The sequence below is a fragment of the Dromaius novaehollandiae genome, chromosome 3 (assembly GCF_036370855.1).
Source record: "Dromaius novaehollandiae isolate bDroNov1 chromosome 3, bDroNov1.hap1, whole genome shotgun sequence".
Classification (NCBI taxonomy): domain Eukaryota; kingdom Metazoa; phylum Chordata; class Aves; order Casuariiformes; family Dromaiidae; genus Dromaius; species Dromaius novaehollandiae.
Genome location: NC_088100.1, coordinates 6,500,708 through 6,527,314, shown reverse-complemented (window position 1 = coordinate 6,527,314; position 26,607 = coordinate 6,500,708). Strand labels below are relative to the sequence as shown.

The 26,607-nt window shown below is 34.8% G+C and overlaps 2 protein-coding genes across 11 annotated transcripts in view; one reads left to right on the top strand and one right to left on the bottom strand.

Moving 5' to 3' along the window:
- SUPT3H (SPT3 homolog, SAGA and STAGA complex component) overlaps positions 1-26,607 on the top strand; it is a 280,114-nt gene that overhangs the window by 1,413 nt on the left and 252,094 nt on the right. For all 7 annotated transcript variants that reach the window (XM_064508310.1, XM_064508308.1, XM_064508309.1 and 4 more), the window contains exon 2: positions 9,004-9,107. In XM_064508310.1, the coding sequence (XP_064364380.1) occupies positions 9,004-9,107 (104 nt within the window). The remainder of the gene's footprint in view (positions 1-9,003; positions 9,108-26,607) is intronic.
- The window catches only part of RUNX2 (RUNX family transcription factor 2), a 213,828-nt gene that overhangs the window by 169,218 nt on the left and 18,003 nt on the right, over positions 1-26,607 (bottom strand). The window lies entirely within an intron of this gene.

Sequence of the window (26,607 nt, the reverse complement as noted above, 5' to 3'; positions counted from 1 at the left end):
CCAGCTTAGCTGTATGGCATTAGTATTAATGATTTATTGTGACAGGGCAGGTTTCCTAAGAGTGAATCTGTGTAAATGTTTGTAGTTTAATTGATGAGATACTTACATTTTCTTCTGAAGTATTTGAACTAACTCTCACATCGTTCTTTCTTGGTACAGGCCTTCTGTCTTTCCTTTAGACTTAAGGCACTGCCTAAGTACAGTGCTAACTGACTTGGCAGGGTCCAATGCATCCTCTCTCTCTCCATTTTTACGTATTTTTCTCTATTATTGGACAGATCCAGATGCTATGGAAGGTCATGTCATTCTTTCTGTTAACTTTGGTGGATTTTGGGCTGGCTAATACTTGCATGTTACTAATATGCAAATCAGAATTTGTTTTCTACTGGTACCTTTTTGCCCTGTGTATTGTTGCTGTGTGGATGGGAATGCTGATGCTACAAGCAGCATTTCCAGTTGCAACAGTATTTATCTATGGTTTTCTGAAAGCCTCATCTCTGTGAATCTTATGACCGTGCAAGGATGTTAGGTTTAATTTAGATAAAGGAACTCCTCGCCCTGATGATTCTGGAGAAAATCTTGAGGTCTAACTAGAATACACTAAAAAGGCAGGAGGAAGAACTCCAAAGCCATGTTTAACACAGTTCAGTAGCCCTCGGTTTATGCAAACTTAGAGTATTTGCTAAGCCTCTGAGTCTCATAACCAACTGAATGACTCTCCTGGGCTTAATTTTGAATAATATAGAATGGAGCTGTCTGAAAATTGATTAGTGAATTAGTAACTTGTCAGCATAAGCAAGCTATAATTTAGTAAGCTACATGTGTCTTAAGAATTGCTTACATATAATATTCTAGAGCAGCACTGGACGTTGATCATATTATTGTCATCCTAATGTGATGCCTTGAAGCAGTGAGACCTGCTAGACAGTGTATTACTGGCTAACTGTTGCACGGATGCTTTTAAGGCATGAGACCAAACCCAAACAGTGTGGTTATCCTATAGAAATTAACTGAGTTGATTCTCTTGTGATTGTGAAATGTCTAAATATTTTGAAATATGAAATAGGTAAAGAAAAGGAAACTAGTTAGGCCTATGTTCTCAGGGGACCAGGCAACAGTGACTCAAATAGGAGCCTATGGGAGCTGATCAGAAAACTGCATGTCAAAGGTATTAGAGCCAGTATTGATTAGGTCTGCATTTTGTATTTCAAAAATTGGCATTAATAGTCTACAGGTAATCACTGTTAATTTGAAATTATCTGTTTAAGTGTTCATTTGTAAGGTAAGGCAGAATTTCTGTTTATAAATAATCTTTGGCTTTTTCCTACCCTTCTATTTTGCATACATTCGAAGTATTACATTTGATTACAGTCAAAAAGTCACACAGTTAGCTGAAAAGTTTATAGCTCAAACAGTTGTTCAAGCTGTCATAAAAGAAGTAACAGTAATGGTAAAAAGAGGCCAATACCTTGTATGGAAGGGACAATTTTCTGAAGCATCTAGGTATTGGCCTAACTCTTCAAAGGCCTGTATTAGGAATGTTTATCATTGATATGGGAGTCATTAGCCAATGTTAAATGCTTTTAAAAATGGTATGCTTAAAAATGAGGAAAAATGCGTTTTCAGGAAGTAGAACACGTTTTAGTAGAAGTCTAATAGACTTCATTTATGATTGTGAAATCTCTGAAGGGGCTGGTATCCTGCATGTTACTGAACTACTATTAGACCTGTTTCTTTTAAATGGCTGTAATTTATATTAGCAGCTGAACCTTGTTAGGCCAGAGGCTTTCACTGTGCTAGGTGTTGTGCAAATAAGTAATGATAGAAGTAGACGTTTTCTACTCTAGAGAATTTAGCTTTGTGATGGCAAACAGTGATTTCAGAAAGGACAGAAACAGTTCTATAACAAGAAAAATAGGAAAAATCCTTTATAGTCTCAAACTCCCCTCTTTGTAGTCTGGGGCAAAGTATGAAAATCCGGATATGCCAGAGTTTTCAGCTAAGGTCTGGGTGGAACTATATTATGAAAGGCTTTTAATTGTGTTTCAAGTGGTGGGCTAAAGACAGCCCATGGTGATGTGGAAGGAAGGGAATCAATGTGATGGGCTGCACATGTGAGGTTTGGTAATACCATCCTGAAGGGCAGTGAGCAGGTGGAGGTAGGTGCAGGAGAGTCCCAGAAAGAGAAATAATACATAGGAAAGAATAACTTAAAGCTAACGGTAAGAAAGCAGTAATTTGGTTACACTTTACAGAGAACGCAACTGTGGTGAAACCTTAAGTTTTGAGTTACTCTAGATGGAACTAAAGGTAGATGGGAAGCATGATGATTAATGGATTTGCTCGTTGACAAACACTGATGGAACTAACTTGAGATCTGCCTGCTCATATATGAATGTTTTACTATTCAGAAAAAGCAAAATATTGAGTGAGTTACGGGTTGGCATTTGTTCATCTTTACATGCCAGAGTCATATGTATAAGTTCCAGAAGATTTGAAGCCAACTTCTATCATTAGATTTGCAGACACACCTCAAATTTACTTCACTGAAAATTGTCAATGGTTACATCAGGAAAAATATGGCTGATAAATTGCATGCCTATACAATTATTAAATAATTGGTAAGGAAGATTCAGAATACTACCAGAGTAATGCATTTTCAAAGATAATTTCTAGTCCAAACGAGGTTATGGCTACAGCACCTGGATTCAGGAACCTATAGAACCTTTGCTGTTTTTTTACAGGCTATTTGGTATTTACACTGTTTTGTTAAAGCATCGTTAGGAAAGAAAACAAAAAGTCATTGGTGCTTAATTTGCAGTGCCATTAACTGCCAAAAGTGGCATGGAGTTCTGCAAGAAGTGCTGTGCATTCTCTTGAGAGGGAGATGGGCACACGTTAGATTCATTTTTCCTTGCTTTCTTGGTAAAAATTCACTTCTGGGGAAGGACAGAGCTCTGATTAGAGTTCATTTAGAAACTGTACAAGAAAAGTGTTTGTAAATGTATCCAGATGCGGAGACACACCTCCTGTCTAAGATTATGCTGTACATTTCTCAATCTCAAATAAAATAGTTACATCTGTGTATTAATATTCTTTCAGTAGAGTAGTCCAGACCGTTCTGCTGTCTGTTTCAGAAGAGGCTTAAGTATGTGTCACATCCAATTGTCATGGATGGACAAATAATAGCTTGAAATATGGGGAAATAGAGTCATTTCAAGTAAAATACAATGGTTGTCACGTGTAACAGAATCGGAGGGTTATGTTTAGTCTGTAATTGGTTAGGTCCAGTGAATTTTCTTTCTCTGCAAAGTCAGTGAGAGAGAGCTGTACTTGTTTATGGCTTCGATCTAAATTTTTCAGCAAAATTAATACGCAGAGAAACGTTCTCATCCAATGCTGAAATGATTATTTGGAGCCCCAGGGATGCAAAACGGGACACTTGTAAAGATAAAATCAGTAATATAGATTTTACTCTTTTGTGCATTTTATTTCCAGTGTGAGAGCCACAGTTGAGGACAGAATTTCGTCCAAAATCTATATGCCTAGATGCATTTGAAAGTTTGTTTCACTCTCTTCATTTCTAGACATGCATGTTTCTTCTGTAATTTCTAAATGGGAACAAATTGACTGAGTTGCCTTATAAATGGAAAGGGGGAAAATCGTATTCCAAGTATGTTTCGTTCCAATACAGAATGTCATGGTTAAAGATGAGGTGCTGATTTGTCTGGGTGGTGATTGAAGTTTGGCTGCAAATTGACAGCTATAAGATGAGTATTTCCTTCTGTTACTTGCTTTCAAATATAACCACTGTAAGAATCTAGCGCATTGGGTAATAAAAAGAAGCAGCAATAGCAGATGTAATATGTTCTCCTTAGCGAGAATAGTGCATGCATTCCACCTTATGATACTTTGTTAATTAAATCCAAAATGAAAGAAAGCTCAGATTGCATCCCTAGCTTTGAACAATATCATTGTACACAGACCTGATGCAGATGTATCCCTGCCTGCCCACAGATTGCGTCTAATCCTAGACTGTCTCTGGCTGTTCCTTGAAAGCTTGTTGCTTTGCTTTATCTGCTTGCCTCTTAAGAGGCCAAATTTAGGAAATTCATCTAATTGCCTATAAGCAGAACGATTTCTCATGTGTTACAGAAGAAGCTAATAGTTACTATGCAGCCCTGGACAGCTTAGAGGCTGATAAAGGGGTTGTATTATGTATTTTGAATCATTTATCTATTGTAAAATCTAGGTCATCCTTGCCTTGTGCTTACCTGGGACATTGCATTCCAGCATGTTTCTAGTTCTAGCCTGCTTGTACAACTCGGGAGAACTTAAGGACTTAATAGTTTTTGCATTTTTAGTTATTCCATGAGAGAGTTATTGCATGATAATCTACTGGGAGAGTAGATGATCAGTAAAATAATATACGTATTCCAGTATTTGGAATGCAGTATTTTTTTTTATTTTTTTAACATCTCCAACCCTAGAAGACTGTTTCTTGCACTCTCTTGTGTGCTGCTCAGCCCATGCATTCACTAAAATACTTGGTGGTAACATTCTGGTTAACGTGATTACTCTGAAGTACAGGGTGTGAAAACAAAAACATTAATTTCAATGTTGCATTAATACATAATCATCTTGGCATTCATTTCCTTCCATCCTGTTTTGCTTGGGTTTATAGAGATGAAAATATGTCAGTCTTTAACTTTTTGCATGGTTTCCGGTTATATGCAAAATATATTTATGAAAGGCAAGGGAAGACTGGTGCAGTGTCCACGTTAGATGTAGGTTAGCTGAATTAATTTGTTGCAAGAGTAAATTCTACAATAATATATCTAATATAGGAATATGTGCAGGAATGTTCCCCCCCCCCCCGCCCCCGTAATTCTGCACCTTCTTTAGCCTCTACCAGAGACATACCACTTAAAATTTACAAAGTCTCAAGGAAAAATAGAGAAGTTAAAGACCTGTGTGACTTGATTCAGCAAACACTTTGAAAACAAATGCATTTGCTGACTGTAATTATGCCCAGCTTTACTCAAAACTCTGTTAAGCCTTTCTGATTCAAATTTGTCTCTTGTGAGAACACAATATTACTTTGAACTGACTCAGTTTAGGCTTGGCTCCATTCAGTTTTTGCAGAGCTAGAGCTGCAGTAATATAAATGTTTGCTCTTCCCGATTGACTTTAGATCAATAAATTAACAGATCTAGTGGAGGACTTTTTCTGTAGTGAGCCTTTGAATGCACCCTTCTCCTAAATCCTCATGGCAGAATTTGGCAGCAGTGTTTGGTGAACATATTTGAGTATTATTTCAAAATAAAAGGGGAAGTGTTGACTTCGACTTTTTTGAAGACTGCCTATGTATGTCAGCAAATGATATGAAATAGCATAGATTTGGTAATCTGCAAAATACAGTGTTAAATTCAAGTTTTAGGAGCAGTAGGATTATACGTATAGCTCATTGATTAAACAACGATAAGTGTGAGTTGGTACTGCTGGGGAACTTCAGAGGGGGGCTGTGATTATAAAGGATGGCTACGAATGGCAAGTCTAAGTATCCTACCTCAGTGAAAAGGGTGGGCCTAAACTTGATAAGGAAGGATTTAGGATTTGTTTCCTTCAGCTGAAACTATTTTTTATTCTGCTCGTTTTTAGGGGACAGTTTAATGTCAAAGACATTGAGATTACAGTGGATTCCTTTAAAAGTTTATTTACATTAATGATTTTTATGCACATATAAAACCTTTTAATATATATAATTTTAATTATACATTTGATTGCAATAGTTTACTTTTGGGAAAAGAATTTGTAAAAGCTGGACATATTTCGATAGGACCTCATAATTACTAGTTCCAAATAGTGTTAATCAGATGTTATCTTCTCCTTGCTAGAGTTCATGATTAAAATAAGGCATGCTGAAATAATCTGTGACCTAATCTGAACATCTGAATTCATTTTGTAGAATATGGCAAACAGCTGCAGTTCAGTTTGGAGTGAAAACAAATATAGTATATTGACCCGTTAAAGATTACAGTAGGCTTTTCAGTTCCATGTTAGCTGCACTTATTGAAGAAAATTGATTTGAGAGTGCTTCTGCTTTTGAATGGCCTCTTTTTCTTTTTTTCTTTTTCTTAATGTCCGGAAGAAAGGAAATAGAACATACGGATGATGGGACTTTGATGTGTAAAGAAGTTAATTATCTGAACCATCAAACAAAACGTGGGCTGTGGAAGTAATTATTCTAAGGGGTCTGACAAAGGCTGACAAGCTGTTGGTTTTTTATGTCAAGAAAATGCTGTACACCTGCTTGATTTGAAAGTTAAATCATTTGGTTGCAGTAGGAAGAGCAGAGTTTTAGTGAACCAGTAGCTGATAAGCTTTCAGCTCCCAAACCTACTGCTGCTTGTACAGATGTACAGACCTTCTGGATGCTTAGTTAGCCTGTTCTCATGCATTTGGAGGACAGGAACCTTAAAAAGTACTTATTCTAAAACACTGCAGACAAGGCACTCGTGAATCAAAATGATTACTCTGAGTTGGGAACTCTGTAGAACTGTGGCTTGATTCTCATTTCACGAGAATGCCTCTTAAATTAGTAGAACAGAACCACATGGATAAAGCAAAATGTCTGCCTTGGATATTTGAAGAAAATAACCACATGCTTTAGACAATGCAGTTAGTTTAAAAAAAAAAGAAATCTTGAGTCTTTATGTACTATTTGAACCCTTAAGACATGTATGAATGACATGTTTCAAGAATTTTTATTCTGCAGCCATTTCAGAAAGTGTAAGCTGAGATGTTCACTTAATTGCTTTCTCTAGGGTCTGGGCAATATAGCAAATATCAGAACTTAGCCATCCTGCACGATAGGAGCTGGTTGGTGAAGACTAAAAGGTCTAATTGCAAAAGCATGATGCATATTTGGGACCTTATTGTTTGTGTAACGAAATATTGATTGCCAAATGATGAACCCAAATAATCAAAAATCAAACTCTGTGATCTAGGTTCTGCAGATTTTTAAAGGCATGTAGCCTTAATTATATATATAGACCCAATGAAGCTAATGGGAGTGCTGATGATTACAATTAATGTGTATGTGTGTGTGTGGGGGATGAGGGTGTTGTGGGAGTTTGCCTGGCAGAATAATTTTGTTGTCTGAAGCTTCCACATAAAAATTTCCATGTTTTTAAATAATACTTTAAGATACTGCTTAGTCCTGTAGAATTTACAGCGTACTGAAATTTATTTAAGACTATTGACACTTAAGGTACTAGATATAAATAGCTACTTAAATGGATCATGATTAGTCTCAATCCAATAATGAACAGTAAAATACGTAAAACACATAGACTAAGTATAAATTTCCAGATCTTTGAACTCTTCATGGTGCATGGTTCAAATGCAGCCCGTCACTCCCTTTGATGTGTACATAGAGCTTTCCTAGAAATACGCGGTCAGCTTCCTCCACATTATAGATGTATTTTTTTTTTTAATTTTTTTTTTAACTCACTAATTTGACTGTTTAGATTATATGACTCTTTGGTAACTGCTGATTATGGCGAGATCCTGCCAACACTTAAGCCTGGTGTGTAACTACTCATATGATTAAAATCAGACTTCAGTGGGAGTAAACATGTGATTAAAGTTACACATGTGCATAAGTGCTTGCAGGATGGGGACCTAAATTAGAATCTGCCTGAAGATAAACAGAAGTCTGGTAAAATCTACTTGAAAGCGTTAATAAAAAATGTAAACTTATATCTAAATGCATAAACTTTTTATTATTTTTTTGGTCCATCCATATGCTGTCGTATCATTAGCCTTTTAAAATACTAATTCTGTTGTTACTTTTTAAAAAGATCTTAGACTTTGTATTTAGAGTTTTACAGGGTTTCTTAAAGCATAATATATGTTATTGACTAGAATGCTTGTAATAGCATTTGATATAAATCTAGTTTTGTACTTTTAGATTATGTTTTCAGAAAAGAAATCTATCTTAAATTTAAAATTTCAAAGTGGAAAAAGGTAAGATCTCTAAAGAGGTATTACTGAAAACGGAGCATATTAACATCTGCTTTTCATTATCATTATACTGGTGCTGCTAATAGTATAAGAATTGAGCAGTGTGACTGAACATTTACTAGAGTGTAGCAAACCAGGTAGAAGAGGAAGATGGGAATGGGAATATATTCCATTTATCAGGTGACTTGCATAGTGTCTGCAGCTCTTTGTTAAAAATTGCTTGAAGGGAAAAACAAAATGCTCTATTTTATATGGAGAAAGTTTTCTGTAAATTGGTAAACTTTGATTAGTCAGTCTTTTGGAAAATTATGATGTTTTTAAAAATGAATTTATTCAAAGATACTTGACTTGCATTTTATTAAAGGGGAAAATGTACATGAGTTAGATTAATACTTTATAGTATAAGAGTACAACTGTCCAGGGTTTCGTTTGGAACTTTTTTTAAGAATTTTGTATAGAAAAGGCATAAAATATTTTGTGTAAAGATAGCACCTTTAGTCATGTAGGTATTACGATGATGTGCAGGTAGCACTTTTTTGTTTATAACACATTTCTGTTTTAAAGACCTAAATAAGACCTGGTATTTCTAAAAGAAATCTGATTATTTCTGTGTTTGTGAAGGCAGGATACACTTTAATTTGATTTTTCTAGGACTCTGTTTTATTCCTCTTGGCCTCAGTGATTTACTTGTGCCTGGGATACCCTAAGAATATAAGTGTGTGTTTTGAGTAGCAAGGTACTGGTGCCTGTGAATACCATGTATACCAGAATAACAGTAATTTTATCTTAATAGTTTTTCATTGGTGATTTTAGAGTTATGGCCTTATGAAGTTCTGTATGAAGCACAGAATTAGCCTTGGAATTTTTAAAGCACATACACTTTTGTGAAGTGATGTGTAGTTGCTACTGTTTTTCCATGTGTTCTCTTTAAAATAAAATATATTTGTAACTACTGTTATTTCTCTGTTTACTCAGATGAGCAGCACTGTGGCTAGCCCGATGTCAACGGTTGCTTCTTCAAGCAGTGGAAGAGGGACAGGAAAATCAACAAGCTTTACACCTGAACTGCAAAGTATGATGTAAGTTATCTGTCCAAATATCTGGGAATCTCTGCATTAGAAAGTGTATATGGTGGTAATGGGGAAAGCAGAAATAACAGGTATTAGCAATGGAACTGTCAGTGTTTTACCTCTGGTTTGGAAAACATTTAAAGGTGACTTAGATAAAGAAAAAACACATCTTGTACTGAGACCCATGTTTGTCAGTTCTTCATCAAAGTTATGTTAAGTTTCCTATTGTCATGTATGCTTATTTAAATGATACCTCGTGTTATCTTTCAGTGCTAATACAGAAAGGTAGACTACTGAGATGATAATATTCATGATGAGATGAAGATATGGAACTGTTGAAAATAACTGGGTTTTGGCTGATAGGAAGTAAAGTTGTTACAAACACAAATTATTTGTTGTTTAAGTTAACACTGTAATCTTAGAAACCCAGTTAGTCAGTCTTCCAAGCTGTGATATTAGAAAATTTTCTAGCTTACAGCTTCTAAAATCTTGTAGGTTACTTAAACAGGTGGGTTTTGTCAGTCAGGAGGATTCCTTCTGTGAAGTCTTGATCTTGACTAGTAATCTACTATACTGGGCTGACTGCAAATCTTCATCTGATGGAAAGCAAACTATTTATCAGAAAGGTTGACCTGCCGCTCCATGACGTTTTTTTTCTCCCTTTATATGGTATGAGACAAGGCGCTATGCTGAAAGGATGAAAGAAAAGCTCAAAGTAATGAGCTTGTTCTCCTGTGGATTGGTACTCCTGATTCATCAGGCATTTTAAAGAATATTTCAGCCCTAAGTTAAGGAATATCTAACCTCTAAACTTGCAGATAAAGAAGTAGACTGTAGTGACTCAGATCTAAATATGTGCATTTTTAAAAAATACATGATTATGGATGTTACTTACTGGGAGGAGAGAGGGTGCATGTTAGCTCCACATAAAAGGGAACTTTGCTTTATGAACTCTTGCAGAAGTATCCTTAAAGTATCTTTCATGTGCATTTGTCAGAGCTGAAAATGAACTGAAGAAAGCTAGTCCCAGAGTACCAAAACATAAATCTAATCTTTCAAAAGATAGTGGTAATCTTTGGCTCTTTTTGCTAAAGTCATAGCTCTGGAAGACTATTCAGGATGGCATTTAAGATAGGATGAGGTAAAGTAGGATGAACTTATCAGTAGCCTAAAATTAATTCCCCGTTCTTTACTTTGGCAAGATCCTTGAGAACACTAAATATTAGGGGGATTTGAGAGCTTCTTTTTACTGTGTTTCTTCATATTTATTCATTTTCAGTAAGTTATGTTTAAATCAAACTGGTTACAGCAACAGTTTTCTGACTGTTAGGTCTGTAGCTATATTTTAAAGACGGAAATGTTATTTATTGCAATTATGGGTGAACCCTGAGTGTTGTCCTGATGCTATCCTTTTGGTCATTTTACGTTAGGTTAGTAACTGTTGTTGAATATATATTCAGTTGTGGGGCTGTGGTTTTTAATATACTGCCTTATATGAGTTAAAAAGTTTTAAATATTCTTTTCTTAGATTTTCCACTCTTGTCCTTTTCCATTCCATGGTGTAGGAACTGAGGTTAATAGGAGGAAAGTTAAAGGCTTCTATATACTTTTTTTTCCTGCAGTTTTCTTCCATAGAGAGGTTAAAGTATCTGAAGTCTCCATAGATTAGAATTATTTATCTGGATAAGCATTGCATTGTGTTTGGCTTTTTGATGTAATGGAAGTACTTAAGGTTTTAGTATTACTGTAACACACTAGAGAAATTAACCAGATACTCTCTTTTAGCACTTTGGTAATTGTGAAGGATTCATTCAAAATGTAAGAGATGTTTTGGGTCACTTTAGGCTACATTTGGACTGTTACTTTTTGTCAGTTATGGACATGACCGTGTTATATAAGAATGATTTAAACCTTTTTCATGTCGTGTGCCATCCTTCCCCTCTCTCACACGCTCAGCCTGTTCTTAACAGTCTCCTTTGGTCACTTGCTGCTGCTTCTGGGAGATGTGGAATTTGGGATGCTGATTAAATGCTGGTGAGAATAATAACATATTACTGTTTTTTGTTATATGTTGTACGCTCACCTCCACTGTCATGTAACATTTTCTGATATATACTGCCCATATAGAAATTTAGATGAAAGGAATTCCCTAACTCATTGTAGGATTTATTGGAGGTCCCTGTTTAAAAGTGAAAGAGACAACTTATTCTCAGTTAAATGCGCTTAAGAGATTATACAAATATTGTAGGTGAAGCATGTGATACATTCCACTACAGTATTTTTAAGCATAATGTAAATGAGATAATGGTCTATTTCCTGTTCACTGAATTGTCTAAAGTAGATGAGTACGTTTTTTGTTACAGATCAAATGATTTTCTGTATCAAATTTCTTTTCAGATAGAAAACATTAGTTCCCTCTATCAAGAAAATTCTATTTATTTATTGTTCACATCTATTATAGTCATCTACACTGAAAAATGTGATGTTCTTTGAGGAGAACATGCAACTGTGCTTTACTTTTTTTTTAAAAAAAAAAAGAAAAAAAGAAAAGGTGCAGACATGAGGTTTAGGAGTCAGAGAAGCCTGTGCATCTTTTCAGCATCTGAGGAGCCTGAATTTTATTTAACTATGCACTTCCTGATAAGTATTTTGAAACTACCCTCCCCGCCAGTATACACATGGTTCTGTCAGAATGTAAAAGTTATTGTTGGCCATATAAATGGAAGAAATAGACGTTTTCCTCTTGCTTTAGACCTGCAGTTACACTTTGAATGCTATACAAACAGCTCTTCTGTGTTTTAGAGTAATATTTTTCACAAGCAGTTTCATTGAACTAGTAAGGACTGAAGAAATGCCTTGAATGTAATGAGCACACTGAAAATTAAATTTTATTGTTTGTTGGGAAAAAAAAAGAATTTTTAAATGATAAAGTGCTAGGGGTGGATCACGTGGAAAAAAAAATGACAACTGTTTCTTTTGGCATGTACAGCAAAATGAAGTTACCACTTTAAATGAGCTTTCCAGTCTGTGACAGAAGCTGACCTTTTTTTTTTTTTTTTTTTTTTCTTTTTTTTAAATAAACTGCATAATATAGGAAGTTACAAATTCTTTGTTTTAAGCAATTTATAACAATTCCATGCTGGCATCTTAAGAACCTGGGAAATACTGAAGGCTGGAGGAATACAGTGTGAAAAAGGTGACATATTTCTTAAAGAAAATAGAGACCATCTCTGCATACTGTGTTACTGTGAGGTAGAGTAGTATTTGGAGCTATTTTGAACAGTCTACATGGAGTAGTTTTAATGGTAACTTTTCCTGCCTGTTAAGAAATGTGTGCAGTAAGGAGCTGAATTTTTGAGAAGTCAGTCATACAGGGACATTAGACCTTAATCTAGAATGGCCTTTGGTAGTCATTGCTGATGTTAAAAAATGTACTGTTGGATTTTAGGAACTTAAAAGGAAGAAGGAAGTTAGAAACAATCTTTCTGAAGTAGAATATCAAATCTTGGTATAACCCAGCAAAGAGATCTGGAAGTTTGTGGATAAGAGTGCCTCACACTTTGAGGGTGGTATCTTTTATTAGATTGCAACACACAGCATTCCTGTGTTGAGTCAGTGTTTGATTTACCAGGATGCTTAAATTTATGTGTAATGTTAAACTCGTGAGTAACCCCATTTAAGGTGAGGAAGTTATTCATATGCTACATATACTATATACCTATCTTTTGAACCAAAGCATTAGGGATTGAGCTGACTTTTGGGGATTTTATGATATGCTCGCAAATATTTTTCTGATGTATTTGAAAAGGCAGCAAGTGTACAGGTGTCTTGAACATGAAATCACAGAATACTGCAGAAAAGTTATTTTAAAATGCATAGAACGCTTTTTTATAATATGCATAGCTGCTTTCTTCTTCTTCTTCTTCTTCTTTTTTTAACTGTTAATAAAACAGTTCTGGTTTTGCATTGATGCTTCCCACTGCTTACATTTAGAGAAATTCTAGCATTTGTTGGAAGTAATTCTATTCTGTATGATGTGTAACGCCTACATAAATAATTCTAGGTATAGCTGGTGATAGTTCTTAGTGTGCTATTTATTTTTACAGGAGTACAGAGGTAAGTAAAATAATACAGCAGACGGTCACAGGCCACACAAACACACACATCAATTTATGGTGTACTACATTTTACATTAATATGTTTGGCTTTTAATTGTTAAGACTTTGAAATTATTTAATCATATAATCATTTAAAAGAACATAGTGTAGATTTTGCTTTGATTCACACATCCTTTATTTCTATTTGTGTATGTTATTACATAACCATAGAACTTATAATAGTGGGTGTTAATTTGAAAAAAGTTTTCAGCACGTCTAGTGCCTTTTGCTGAGGTTTGTTTTACATAATTTCATTTGGCTGATCTACAGCCTGTTTCTAAATTAACTCCTAACCTTAGGTCAGTTGCACTTCTGTTACAGTTCTGTGCAGGAGATTCACAACCATGATGATTTCACAGTAGCAGTCAAAATTTGTAATGTGGTTCAAGTAATCTGTGTTGTACTATAAGTACTATTTATAGTATAATTTACTGGAAACCATAAGGTTCTAAATACTTTTATTGAACAATTGCAGAGGAGCAGAGATTTTTTTTTTCCCCCATAATAAAATGTCTTGATTATCTAAGCTTTTTCTTAACTAATTACAAAAATGCAAAATACTGATTATTGTGACCCTTTTGATCTAAGTTATTTCAGAAGTTCTATTGATTCTGTATTCTTTTCTCAAAATTAGTATACACAGGAAACAAAGGCCATACGCAAGATTAGTTTAAATTATCAACAGAGTACTTTTAAAAAAAATACTGTGAGTAAAAATCTTCCAATGGCAAATGTATACTTGAAACTAATTTGCATACAGCATACATACCAGTTGCCTACAACTCTGGTTCTGCAGATGACCCAGTATTTAGCTTTGTATGTTTCAGTAATTTTGTGACAACTAAAAATTTGTAGGATTGGGCTCCAAATTCATGATAAGTCTTTGAATTATGCAATAAAAAGTACTAATTATTTATTCTTTAGTGTTGTAGAATCTATTTTCATGTCTACTGCATTTTTTGTGCCACAACATGCTGATTCATAGGTAATGGCAGGCAATATTACTGCAGTAATGCAAGCTGGTTGAAAGTGCTGCTCTTGTCATGAATTCTGTATTTTTTTTCTCAGATTTGTCTCTTTTTGTCTCATCTATTTTTTTGATCTGCTGCTGCCAAATATTTGGCCTGAAAATTTTTTTTTTGTCAGCTGAAACATGTTTGCTTTACAACAGGATTTTAAGTGAAAGGTTGAAAATGTGGTTCTTCAAAAAACTACTTTCCATAATAGAAAAGGTCTTATTTTCCCTTAACTGCTTAGTCAGAACCATTTATTTTTATAAGGACTACTGCGAATGGATATATTTATCAGGACTAGATCCTCTTCTGATTGCTTGTGTTTGAAGAAGGCGTTTTCCCATCAAAGACTGCACTAGTTTGCTCATTGGCTGGTTGTGTGGCTGCTTATAGTCTTGCCTGGGAAGATCTGGATATAAATTTTGTATAAGCTGTAACTCTTCTCTCTTTGCTTACATTACAAATTAGCTTTAATGCAGAACAAGATGCAAATATGTGAGGAACTGATTTTATTTGTTGTTCCTCTGGCCTCAGCCTGTATCTTGAAGATTATCTATGTGGAATCATGAGTGTGCCATTTAAAGCCTTTCTGAAATCAGTGGAGTTTTATTGCTGTGCAGGGAAGTATCTGCAAGGATGCAGTTACAGGAAGAGAACCTTAAATATCTGCTTAAATGGGATGCTTTTCTAATGTCATCATTTTCTAAAAATACATAAGTATACTTGCTGTAGTTGCCATTAAAATAATAGAATTAATTAACATAATAGTCAGTTTAGTACTGCTACTTAGTAGCAGTTTCTTTCTAGTAGTTCTGTAATTCTTATTTCAACTTGTTTTAGCTTGCACCTTATACCCATTTGTAATATACTACAATGTTAGTGTGCAATACAGATCTTAATAAAATTATAGTATTTCCTTTTTGTTTATAAATATAAAAAAGATATATAAAAATGAATTATTTATAATTTTTCTTAACATGGAAAATAATTTATTTTTTCTTAACATGGAAAATTATGAGAAAGCCTTGGTGACAGTTGGGACTTGTCATTGACTTTCATTTCATTAAGGAAGAGCTCTTACACATATCCGTCCAAATCTTGGAATAGTTATATGATCCCTGTTACAAGAATATTTGAATACTTTCTCAGCATTCATAATTTTTTTTCCTGTTATTTCCCTCTGCATTTGATAGGTTGGTGACTGTGTGCGTATTTGTGTCATTGTTCATCTGTATGCAAGAAGAGTTGAGTAAGGAAAAGCTAAGCAGAGGTCATCAGTTTTGCTGAACTCCTCTGTTGTTTTGTTCTGTTGAATTAACAGATTTCATTAAGAGAACGCTATAAAGATTATGCCCAATCCACCGCCATCTGCTAACAGTTTTGTGTGTTCAGTATCTCTTTCTCCAGTAAACTGTGGTAAAATGAATAATTGATACTGAGCACAGGTATGTTGAAAATAGGACAACAAGTTGGTAATAAGGAATAAGAATCTAAACTTGGAGTATTCAGTTTGGGAAGGTCGTGAAGAATGGTTTCAGGGATGGAGTTCCTGTCTGAATACATTTAAAGTTTAAAAATCCTCATAGACAGGTCTCTTCTACATTTAAGGAAGGCTACATCAGGTGAAGAAGTTACAATTTGGTCATATTTTTCTTTCTGTACTTATGTGTATATTTGAAGGTATGTTTAAAGCCGTAAGGGTAGTGAATGGAACAGAAAGTTAGAGGTTGATAGTTAGCAATGCACAAGGCATACATAGGCAACAAATCTAAGAGTAACTTTCATTCTATGTTTTAATGGTGTCTTTTTCCAACGCTTATGCTCTCTAAGTAATGTCTGTTGAAGAAGAAGTTTCAGTAGTTTATGATAAAGGTAAATTTGAAAGACTTTCTCTATATTTCATTCAGCTCAGAGTTATCAGAGCATGGAAAAAGCTTATTTTCTTATGTTCTTTTTAGAAATGTGTGAGGAAATTAAAAAGTTTTCTTCATCCTCTCTGTCACTGTTTGTTAGAACAAATTAATAAAGTCGCAAAAACTAACAATATAGTTTTAATGCTGAGAAATCAACTCATGAAATGCCTTTAGAAATTTCTAAAGCTGGTAAGTGGTGTCTGCCAGTCACTTTGGGGCATATAGTATATAGCTCAAGAAATATGAGGGAAAGTGAGACAGGCTTTGTCTTTGTTCTGTCGCTAGTCTTATGTCATATTATCAAGATTAACTGGTATTTGTGAAGTGAGCTATAATGTTTGTAATGTTACCAACTGTACTGCATAAAATTGTCTGCAGGAAAGGGACTAGAAAATATTGTGTGTATGTGTATATATAGAGTGTAAGTGGCCAAAACAAATACAAGATTAGAGTCATATGCGTTTTCTGTTCTTCTTATTTCCTTATTTATTTATTATTTATTTGCTTTTACATCAAAATACTTCTGGGCTGGAACGGTAAGCTAGAATGTTATGGAGAATAACCCCCATATTGCAAACCGCAAAGGATTTCCACTGAAGTACATTTTAAGTAATTACTTCTTATCTATTGTGTCTTCATCAGTGGAAACCCCACTGTGTTGTGGAACCAACTTTTGTGATCATTCTCATTGTAATATTTTTCAGATCTAGCAGAGAGCGGTGCTAGACCTGTGATTGTTCACTGAATGTCTAAATCAAGCAAACTTTTATTTAGACTCATGGACATTGTTTTTCTTCCTGAACACACTGTGATCTTGAAAAGTCTATTTGTTTTATTATTTTTGGTAAACCAAATTAAAAATTATTTTTAGGGAATAATGTTCTTAGAACTCTCAACTCTGCCTATTTAGAATTTCTCATCCATTCTGAGATAACAGTATTTTAAGGAATAATGTAGTAGATTTTTAAATGTGCAATGAAATTATTGAAGGCATGATTTCTGAACTATCTCTTCTCCCATTAACATATTGTGATAACTCCCACTGACTTGAGTTGGATTAGAATTAGTTCAGCACTGAAGGCCCCTGAAGATCTCACTGATTTCCTTAAGTACTGAGCACAGCCTTTCTGATTAGGGACATGTGGTCTTAAATGTTTTCAAATACAGAAATGCCAATGCTGTTTAATAATAGCAGTATTTATATATGCTAAAATAATGTTTTATCAGTTAGAAAGTTCAAGGAACATGTGTCATTCACTGCTGAACAAATACAAGCCATATTTATATTGAAGAAATTTTTTTGATGTGTACAGCTGTTCTTTGCCAGATTGGCTTATGTTTGTGTGTTTGTTCAGCTTTGAGTATCAGAATAATTATAATTTAAATACTTCTAGTCATTCAGATTACATTCTAATTAAAAAAAATCCAATATGCATTTTGTGTTGACTACAAGAAATAACTTACTGTTGAAAATTTTACCTAGTTAAAAAGTGTTCCATGTATGAATTAATAACATGAACTTCTACAGTATGCTCTTTATCTGACTTTCAGCTGTCCGAAAGCTTTGTCATTCTCTTTAGCCATTACACTCAGCCTGCTACTTGGTTTCTGAAAGCATCTTAATTTGTTATCCTAGTTTTCAAAACACGGACAGGTTTTCATAGGTCTCTCTGTGATAATGGGCTTCATTGCTGGTAAGTCTAGTTGTCTGTTGTTAAAACATGGCCTTGATTCCTTTATGTTAGCTGTATGTTTTTTCTATTACACCCAAATGTATAAGCTGTGTTTGACTGACTGACCCCAGTGAGGCAGATTCAAGGATAAACGTGAAAGCTGCTATTCCCCTCATGCCAGGTTTCTCGTGAGGTTTCCCCTTAAGCTAGGTTCAGCTCTTCCCAGGAAAAAGAGTTGTTTTTTTTTTCTTCTTCTTCTTTTTTTTTTTTTTTCTTTTTTTTTAAAGAGTGTTGGTTTTCATATGTCTTAGATTTCTTGGAATGCAGAGCACATGCAGACCTTGATTCTTCTACATGGAACAAGTAAATGATTATAGTGACTAGTAAGTTTTACTGAACAGACAGTCTAGATGATTGTTTTTAATGAAAAGATCGAAAATTTATATAGCATGCAATCCATAATGAATGTGCACTCAAGTTGAATATTAATAATCATTTGTTTTATCTTCCTATACAATGAAGTATGATAGTACTCGAATACCTTATTAAGACTGCAGTCACTCTTAGGCTTATCTCTCTCAGCTTTGAAGTTGATCAGTAAAAGCATCTGACTTTGGATAGTTCCTTTGGAATGCAAGCGGAACAGCAGTAATGACCTGGTTTTGGGAGCGCTCTGGTTAACCACGCTGTAATTTGGGACTGTAAAGAATTTCCCTATTCTGTCCTATACTTGTTTACCATATTTGAACCCAGAATTCTGCTGAGACTGCATTGTTCAAAAATAACCAGTTTAGCCTCCTGAGCTGAAATCCTTTGACGATATGACTTTTTTTTTAAACTTCTTAAGTAAAGAGACAGTGGAAGGGCAGTGACAACAGACTTGTTTATTACTTAGTGCTTTGCTTTTTTTGTCTGCCTTATTTAATATCTTAGGCAAGAGTGGTATGAGATAGAAAACTAGGAACGGAACTAAGTTTTTTCTTTTTATAGCTAGGATGGAGTAGAAGAACATTTATTGGAGAGAAATTACTACAACTCTTCCTGCTGCTGATCTCATGTGATATTTTTCAGCTTTCAAAGACAGAGGCTGTCTCTTGTTTCTGTGTGCAGCACTTCGCATAACAGGGTTTTGTTCTTTGAGAAGGTCTGCTGGGGTTCTAAAAACTGATAATAAGATGCAAGAACTGAAAATTGAGTGAAAGCTGAAGAAGCTTTTTTAAAACTCATTTTCTTATCCTACCATGTTTCTTTACCTCATTTTTAAGTGTAATTATTTTAGATCTCCCTTACTGTGATTTCATTTTATCTTTTAGTAGCAGAGTTCACTTGAAAAACAGTCTGAACTTGGGCCTTATTAGTGTCAGACACATCTGAAATACACTTTTTTTTCTCTTGCATGTCTCTTCTTGTTGAATATGCTGTCTTTGCCCATGAAGGGGGGGGGGAAGGAGATGGAAGATCTTAATTAAAGTATGGAGCTGTACCTGAGCACTCTTCTAAACAGAGGAAATAAACTACTGAAACTGTTTACAAACTGATGAAGGAACTTTCCTATAACTAATTTCAAAGTTACATTTGTACTCGGAAAGCTTTTTTTTTTTTTTTTAAAAGATGTTTTTATGGGGAAAGGCTGGAGAGATTAATCTAGATACTATTTTTTACTGTAACCAGATTTAGCTGAAGTTTACCATTTATTTGGCTTAAGCATCTCTCATATATTTCTGCTCTACTAGTGCTATATTTTTCTCTTGACAGTTCAAAGTTAATGTAGGTTTTGCAGTTTAATTTTTCACATCTATTCTTATAACTATAGTAAGATTTCCTTTAAGGTAGGTTACAATACATACGGTTCTGCTCAATTATTCATTCTAAGTTCAAGATGCAATTTTCTTAAAATAAATCAGGACAGAAGTGAGAGGAGACAGGTTAAATTTAGCAGTTAGATGAGCCAGTCAGTCATCAGGTAAGAAAATATAGTATGTTTAGTACTGTCTTGAAAAATAAACTTTAAAATATGTTTGCGTGAGTGTGCATATATGTATCTGTCACAGTAGACAGGGACTGGTTATGTAAGACGCATTAAAGATCCTCTGTCTTTGCATTGAACTAGGTGATCTAGAACAACACTGTTTGATTGGCATGTAATCTGTGACGTGTGGAAAAACTTAAGCCTTTAAAGATATCGGGAGAACCTGAAGGTTGCTTGGGGTTTGTAACTGTTAAACCTCTTGGCAGAAAAGCTTTGGGTAACTTGTAACTAATTATATACAACTTCTTATGTAGGTCCTGTGCTTGACTTTTTTTTTTTTTTTTTTTTTTATATATTGAAACATTTTTAAAAATGTATGGTTACAAGATTTGGGACTTAGCAATAACTTTTTGGTTTCAGGTTTTTACAAGTTGCTTTGATGTATCAGGTAACAGCTAGGGAAAATTTTTTTAATTGGGAAATGAACTGTCCTACTTAATGAAGATATACATATATTGCAACTGAATAGTGATTAAACCATAAGCTAGTACATTAATCATAGATGTTTAACACTTTCTGTTTTTCCCCTGGAGTAATAAATTGTAATATGGCAGTATTAGCAGGCTGAATTGCAAATACAGTTTAATTACAGCTATGACTGGTAACCAGTGGATGTGTCTGTTCTTACTGCTGAAGTCTTTAAACTTCATCTGCTTGCATAACTCATAATATCAGTTTATTTGTTTTAGTCACATCAAATTTGACAGTACAGACTCTGTGGGCCAGTACTTAACCTTGCTGCAGAATGTTGTTCATCCATGCAGCACAGCAGGGAGATAGACCCTGCCATTACGATCTGCTTTTTCATTCTGATGTGATTCCACTCGGTGGGATTATTTACGGTGGTATTGGACTGTGAACTGAACACTTAAAGTTAGAATGTGCATAAGGAAGCAGAATTAGAAGGAGAAAGAAAACCTCTCTTCAAATTTCACTGTCCTGAGTAGCAGAACAGACTCGGAGCAGTCTTCTCACGTAGGTGTTCTTTCTGGCTAGTTCAGCTGGCTGCTCCATGGCTTTGTGGAACAATTCCTATCTTTTTTCATAAGGTACAAAGCCTGTATGATCTTTCTCAGCTTTTGCTGGACTGGTGCTTGTGTCTGCCTCCTCTGGTGCAGGACAGTCTCTTCAGAGATATAAGATAGCCCTTAGTGGTTACAGAAACCTGTTTTTCTCTATCGTTGTGACTTCAACATAGTAATTTAGATTATGACGTTCTCTCTAAATTGATCTGTAAGGTGATTACTTTCTCCTCAAATTCCACATTGGACCTGCGACTTACAATAAATCAACTAACTAATGCTGGATGAAGTAACTTCTTCTCTTGCACTGTTTCTTGTATTTTGTAAATAAGTGACACCATCAAATGTTTTTTATATATCTAAGAATGTAAATGCCCTTAAAATTATCATCATACTCTCCATGTCCATCCACATTACTCCTTCTGCTTACTCTTCCATTTGGCTTTGTTATACCTCTGTCGTATCTCACTCTTTTTATTATTAATCCTTGAAATTGATTTTAAATCACTTAATCTAGCGTTTGGTCTTTTGGTGTGTTTCTGTAGGACCTTCTGTAATGATGCCCTAAGGCATTGCACTTATTAGAAGGGAACCTTGGCCAGTGACTGTGGAACAACTGAATACTGTTTCTTTCAGCTTAGCTGTAGAAATACTAAATAGTAGTTTAGCAATTGTGATATTACTGGATGGCCAGAATGTCAATAAGACTCATCTGAGATCAAGAAACATCAATATTAGCCACCATAGACCTTTGCTTGGCTTTTGGAGACCACTTCAAGATACTGACCCCAGTGCTCTAATATCACATTGATTGGAAAACTCTTTTATTTAATATTTTCTTGCTCCACCAGATTTTAATTTGCATGGCTGACTGGGAAGAGGGAGGAGGAGAAAGGACATGAATGACGATAGTCTACTGGCATATGTTAGGTTTATTCTCCAAAGCAATATTGTCTGTTTCTTATAATTAATGTTAGCAATGATGTGCTTGCTGAACAAACAACTTATTTGTTCTCTGGATTTGGTGGGGGTGACTATTTTTTTTTTTTCTTTTTCTGTTTTAGTTTTCACACAGAAAGCTATGAACACTTTCTGGTGTTAAACAGCAGCAGCTCCTGACCTAATGTTCCCTTCTCTGAGTGATAATGTTTCTTTGTTACTTATTTTTAGCTCAGATTGTTTTTCTCCCCTTTCCCCCAACATGATTTGTACAACCTTTAGAAAACTGAGTAGTTGTGGTTTTGAATCATCCTCCATTTCTAGACTGAATGAGTATTTCTGAAGAAGCACTGGCTTGCTGGTGTGGGGGTCTTTTTCTTGCTTATAAAGACAACAACCATGCTGCAGTCTTACCTTACCCCCTTGTGAAAGAAAGAGAGGCAGTACTACAGACCCTCATAAGCCTCTGTGGTGACCCTGGAGATGACAATGTGTTAAACAACAATTTCGTTTTGAACCAGTCTTACGTTGCTGGCAGATATCCTGTTGTTTTCCCTTAATTATGATTCAGCGTCATTTGGATAAAATATCTTGAAGCAGTATATTTTGGTCCTGAAATAAAGCATGACTATTCATTTTGAAACTATAGTAATACTTAGCTATGAATCAGTCTATATTTGACTTCTTGTTTTGCGTACAAAAGTTTCAACACAGCTGTTACAAGCCTGAGTACTCTTACTTGTGCTTTTGGTGAAATACAACAAGATAGCTTAAATATCTGATTTGTACACTGATATTAAAAAAAAAAAAAAAAAAAAAAACTTATAGGAATAAATTTGAATTCCACAAAAATCTAAATAAATCTGACAATTTTAAAAGTGTAGGAGAAAACAAATAATGGCATTAATTTCCCATTTAAAAAGCTTTACTTCTGTATTAGAAAGGTTCCTGTTACACATTTCAGAAATAAGGTAGTCCTCTTCCCAGCCAAGCTTGCAATTTTTAGTTACGTAACTTTTTATTGTTTGAGGTGTTCATAGGAAGTCGAGAATCTAAGGGACGGGCCTGTGCTTTTTTTGTGTGCTTGTACTATATGTGTGTTCATTAAATGGGTGTACACATGTATGCATGCAGTCTGGCATTATTTCTATGTCAATAATAACCACAGAAGAGAATCAGAGGAAAATTTAGGTTGGAGGGGACTTCTGGAGGTCATCTGGTCCAACCTACCTGCTCAGAGCTTAGATCAGGTTGCTCTACAACTATATGAGAAAAATGTGTGCTTATTTTATAGTCTACTTTGTGTAACCACTTTAACATACAGTAGTAAACTGATTTTTCCATTGTATCTAAGCTAGTGTAATTACACTGGAAAAACTTCTAGATGTATACTAGACCTTAAGATTAAGCAGCATCTAAACTTACTAAAGAATATTTAATTTTTATTTTGTGGAAAGTCCCTCTTACTAGCCAAGTTAAGAGGAGGAAACGTGTAGTTCTTATGGAAGGTATGTATGAATGTGGTTGAATACGTGCTTCCATACCTATGACCGCTCTTTCTCCTAGACTGCAAAACTACTGCAAATCTGTATTTTTAAGCCAGAGCTGTCAGAGTAACTTTGCATATTACCCTGAAAAAAATATGATTTTTAAATTAACAAAACATAATCACTGTCACTCCCAACATTCTTTATTATCTTGTTTTTGGAGAACTTGCAGAAAATTGCAAAAATACGCAAAATTACTATTTTACAGATCTGCTTCTCACTTAAAACATTTTGTGTTACATTAAGACTAAAGAGTATTTTTCTTATCTTTGTAGGGCTGCAATTTGTCATGAAGGAAATAATGTTTTTAGGAAAAAGTTTGAGCAAAACTGGAGAATTGATAAAGCTTTTAGAAGGAATGGAAGCATATCTCTCTATTTCTCCCTGTTTCTTTTTAAATTATGCATAGTTTTAATTAAAAATCTGTGTCTTTGTTGCATGGTATATATGTATGTAATGCAGGTATACATCTTTAACACTTTCATCGACAGTTGAAGTTTCATTGAAGTTAATAATCTATTTGTCTAGCTATCTGAGAAGAAACATGGGAATAAAAATGTTAGTATGGAGGAATAGACTAATCTGTAAGAATGTACCTTCTTAAAAACCTCCTCTTTGCCTCAAGGAAAAACCAGACCAATTACCCAAGGGGAGGAGGGAACACTCCAAAATCTTTCAATCAGTCTGAAGGAGTCTTTGTTGAAAGGCTGTGTTGTTCTACTCTTTATATATTCTAAGCTTTGTTATAAGAGAAACCATTTTTCTCCATATTATCTTCTGAGTGGGAATGCTGACTTTTTTGCAAGTGTTCATAGTAGTCATTTGCCTTGTTTTCTAATGCACAAAAATACAGCCTCTGCTGGTGTCCCAGCAATTTTAGTTTTGCTTTTCATGGCTGGCAGATCAGTAGTGGAAATCAAATTCTATGCAATGCTGAAACATGTAATGCAAATTATACAATTAGATTTAGCTGTGTGCAAATGAATTTTGAAAACTACAGGTGTATAAATGCTGATTGTCTCTGAATGGGATGTGTTGTGAGAGCTACAGATCTGCTGGTGATCTTGGAGTAGGCACGTCTAAGTCTGTTTATGCTTACTGAACTGAAACTTCAAATAAGAAGCCCTGTATAGGAGATACTAAAAATCCATTAAAGTGAACCAGCTTTTAATATGTGTTAAACTCAGCTGGATTCATAACTGGTGTCTTGCAGGTGAGAGGCTCTGTAGCTTGCTGGCAAATTTCCATATTCTCTGTTTCTCTGTTAAATGCCAGTCTTATACCCTCAAGAATGAGGCTCTCTTTTGGAAAGAAGTGTGTTAAAACAAGGTCTGCCTGTGAGTTTGCACTGGCAGGATCTTCCACTCTGCACGCCCAGGTAGAACCCCTTGTGTACTGGTGCCCAGCGCTGACTTAAAGTGACATTTCAGTCAATGATCACACAGACCAAAAAGACCTAGTGGATAATTTATAGAAGGAGAGATGAGACGCTATTTTTTTTTTCCTAATGGGTTATAAGTGTGGAATGATCAAAGACAAGTACATTTCTAGAACTGGGGTTAGGATGGTTATATTTATCCTTGAGTTCTTAAGATAAGAGCTTAAGATAACCAAAAGCCCAAACTACCAGCTATTTTTTGTTTTTAGTTTAATTAAAAAAAAAAAAAAAAGCAGACCAGAATTATAAAAATTGCTTATTTAATCATTGATTTAGAAACCTTATAGTGGGCATTTCATTTCTTCCTTTAAGCACTTTCTGTAGAGCAACATAGTGTTTGAGGGAAAGACATCAATTGACTTATCATTATTACCCTTTTGAAACAGGGAAGTCATAACACTTTTTTATCAAATGATAATTGAGGCCTTAGGCAGAAACTCTTGAACACTATAGATAGCATTTTAACTGAGAACACAGAAAATACATGCTATACTAGCCCTTGGAACACACTTATTTAGTCTTAGTAAAATTTGCTCTATTCTAATTGACATAGCTGATATAGTTAAAGATATTGTGTTTGATAACTAAGGATGCCTTGTATCTTTGTTGGCAGCAACATTTTCTCCATTCACGCTTAACTAAAGAAACTTGCCTTACTGAATATAAATAAAATCAGAATTAGATTTTTATAGCATTCTTTGGGAGATGTATGCTAGCAGGCAGTGTCTAAGCATGTAGTATTACAAGTGTTGGTAGCTAGTTTCAGTAACATGCACTAAGCTACATATGTAATCTATTGTACCTAACTCCTCTTGGCAGCTTTCTTTCAAAGTATTCTTATTAAATGTCAGTGTTTTGTAATATTCAGACATCCACTTAACATACCACAAATACATATTAACTTGCTAATGTCATGCATATTCTGGAAGAGTCACAGATTAACTGCTTCTGTCACTTACTCTTAACTCTCCAGAAAATATGTTAATTTTGAGCTAGGGTTGCACCCCCGGATATTTTGGATAATATTGAACATGCATTGGAAGCCAAGCCAATGTAAATTTTTAATCCCTTTGCTTTATAATGTTTGGTTGTTGCATTTCTGAACCCGCATAAGCAGAGCTTTGATTTCTCTTTTTAAAAGGTCAGCTCTTATTCAAACCACTGTTACTTGGAAAGTGGGTAGAAGGAAAGCCTAAGAAGCCTAGTTTCTTTTAAGATGGACACAAGTTTGTTTACATTTCTGTACTGCCTTTCAGAAGCAGTACGCAAATTTAGATAATAGTTGAAGATACTACGTTGGAAAGTCTAAGCATAAAAAAAAAAGCCAAATTCATCACAGATTTTTTGACCAGCAGCTCATCACTGATGTCACTGGAATTGATCATGTGGTTCTGTCTAATCATTTGGCACTTTAATGCCCTTTGACATGTTGAATTGATGATTGGTTGAAGAAGTTGTAAAATTCTCTGAAACTGCTGGAGTACATTACCTTTCGCATGACTATATTTCTGTGGTAGATAAAATGATCATTTTGCTTAGGATTTGTACCTGTGCATTAAGTGCTTTTGGCTCCCCGGTCCATTCAGCTGCTACTGAAACCTGAAGAGCTAGAATCTTTTCCAGCTGACGATAGCTGTCATTGCTATTTTGGTAGTCTTTTTTTTCCTCTAAATGTGAGCTGATAAAAACATCAAGAACAGTTGCTGCTACTTTAACACTACACTAGGAATAATATTTATGAGTTTGTGGTAGGTGAAAGATTTTTCTTTTTTGTAGAA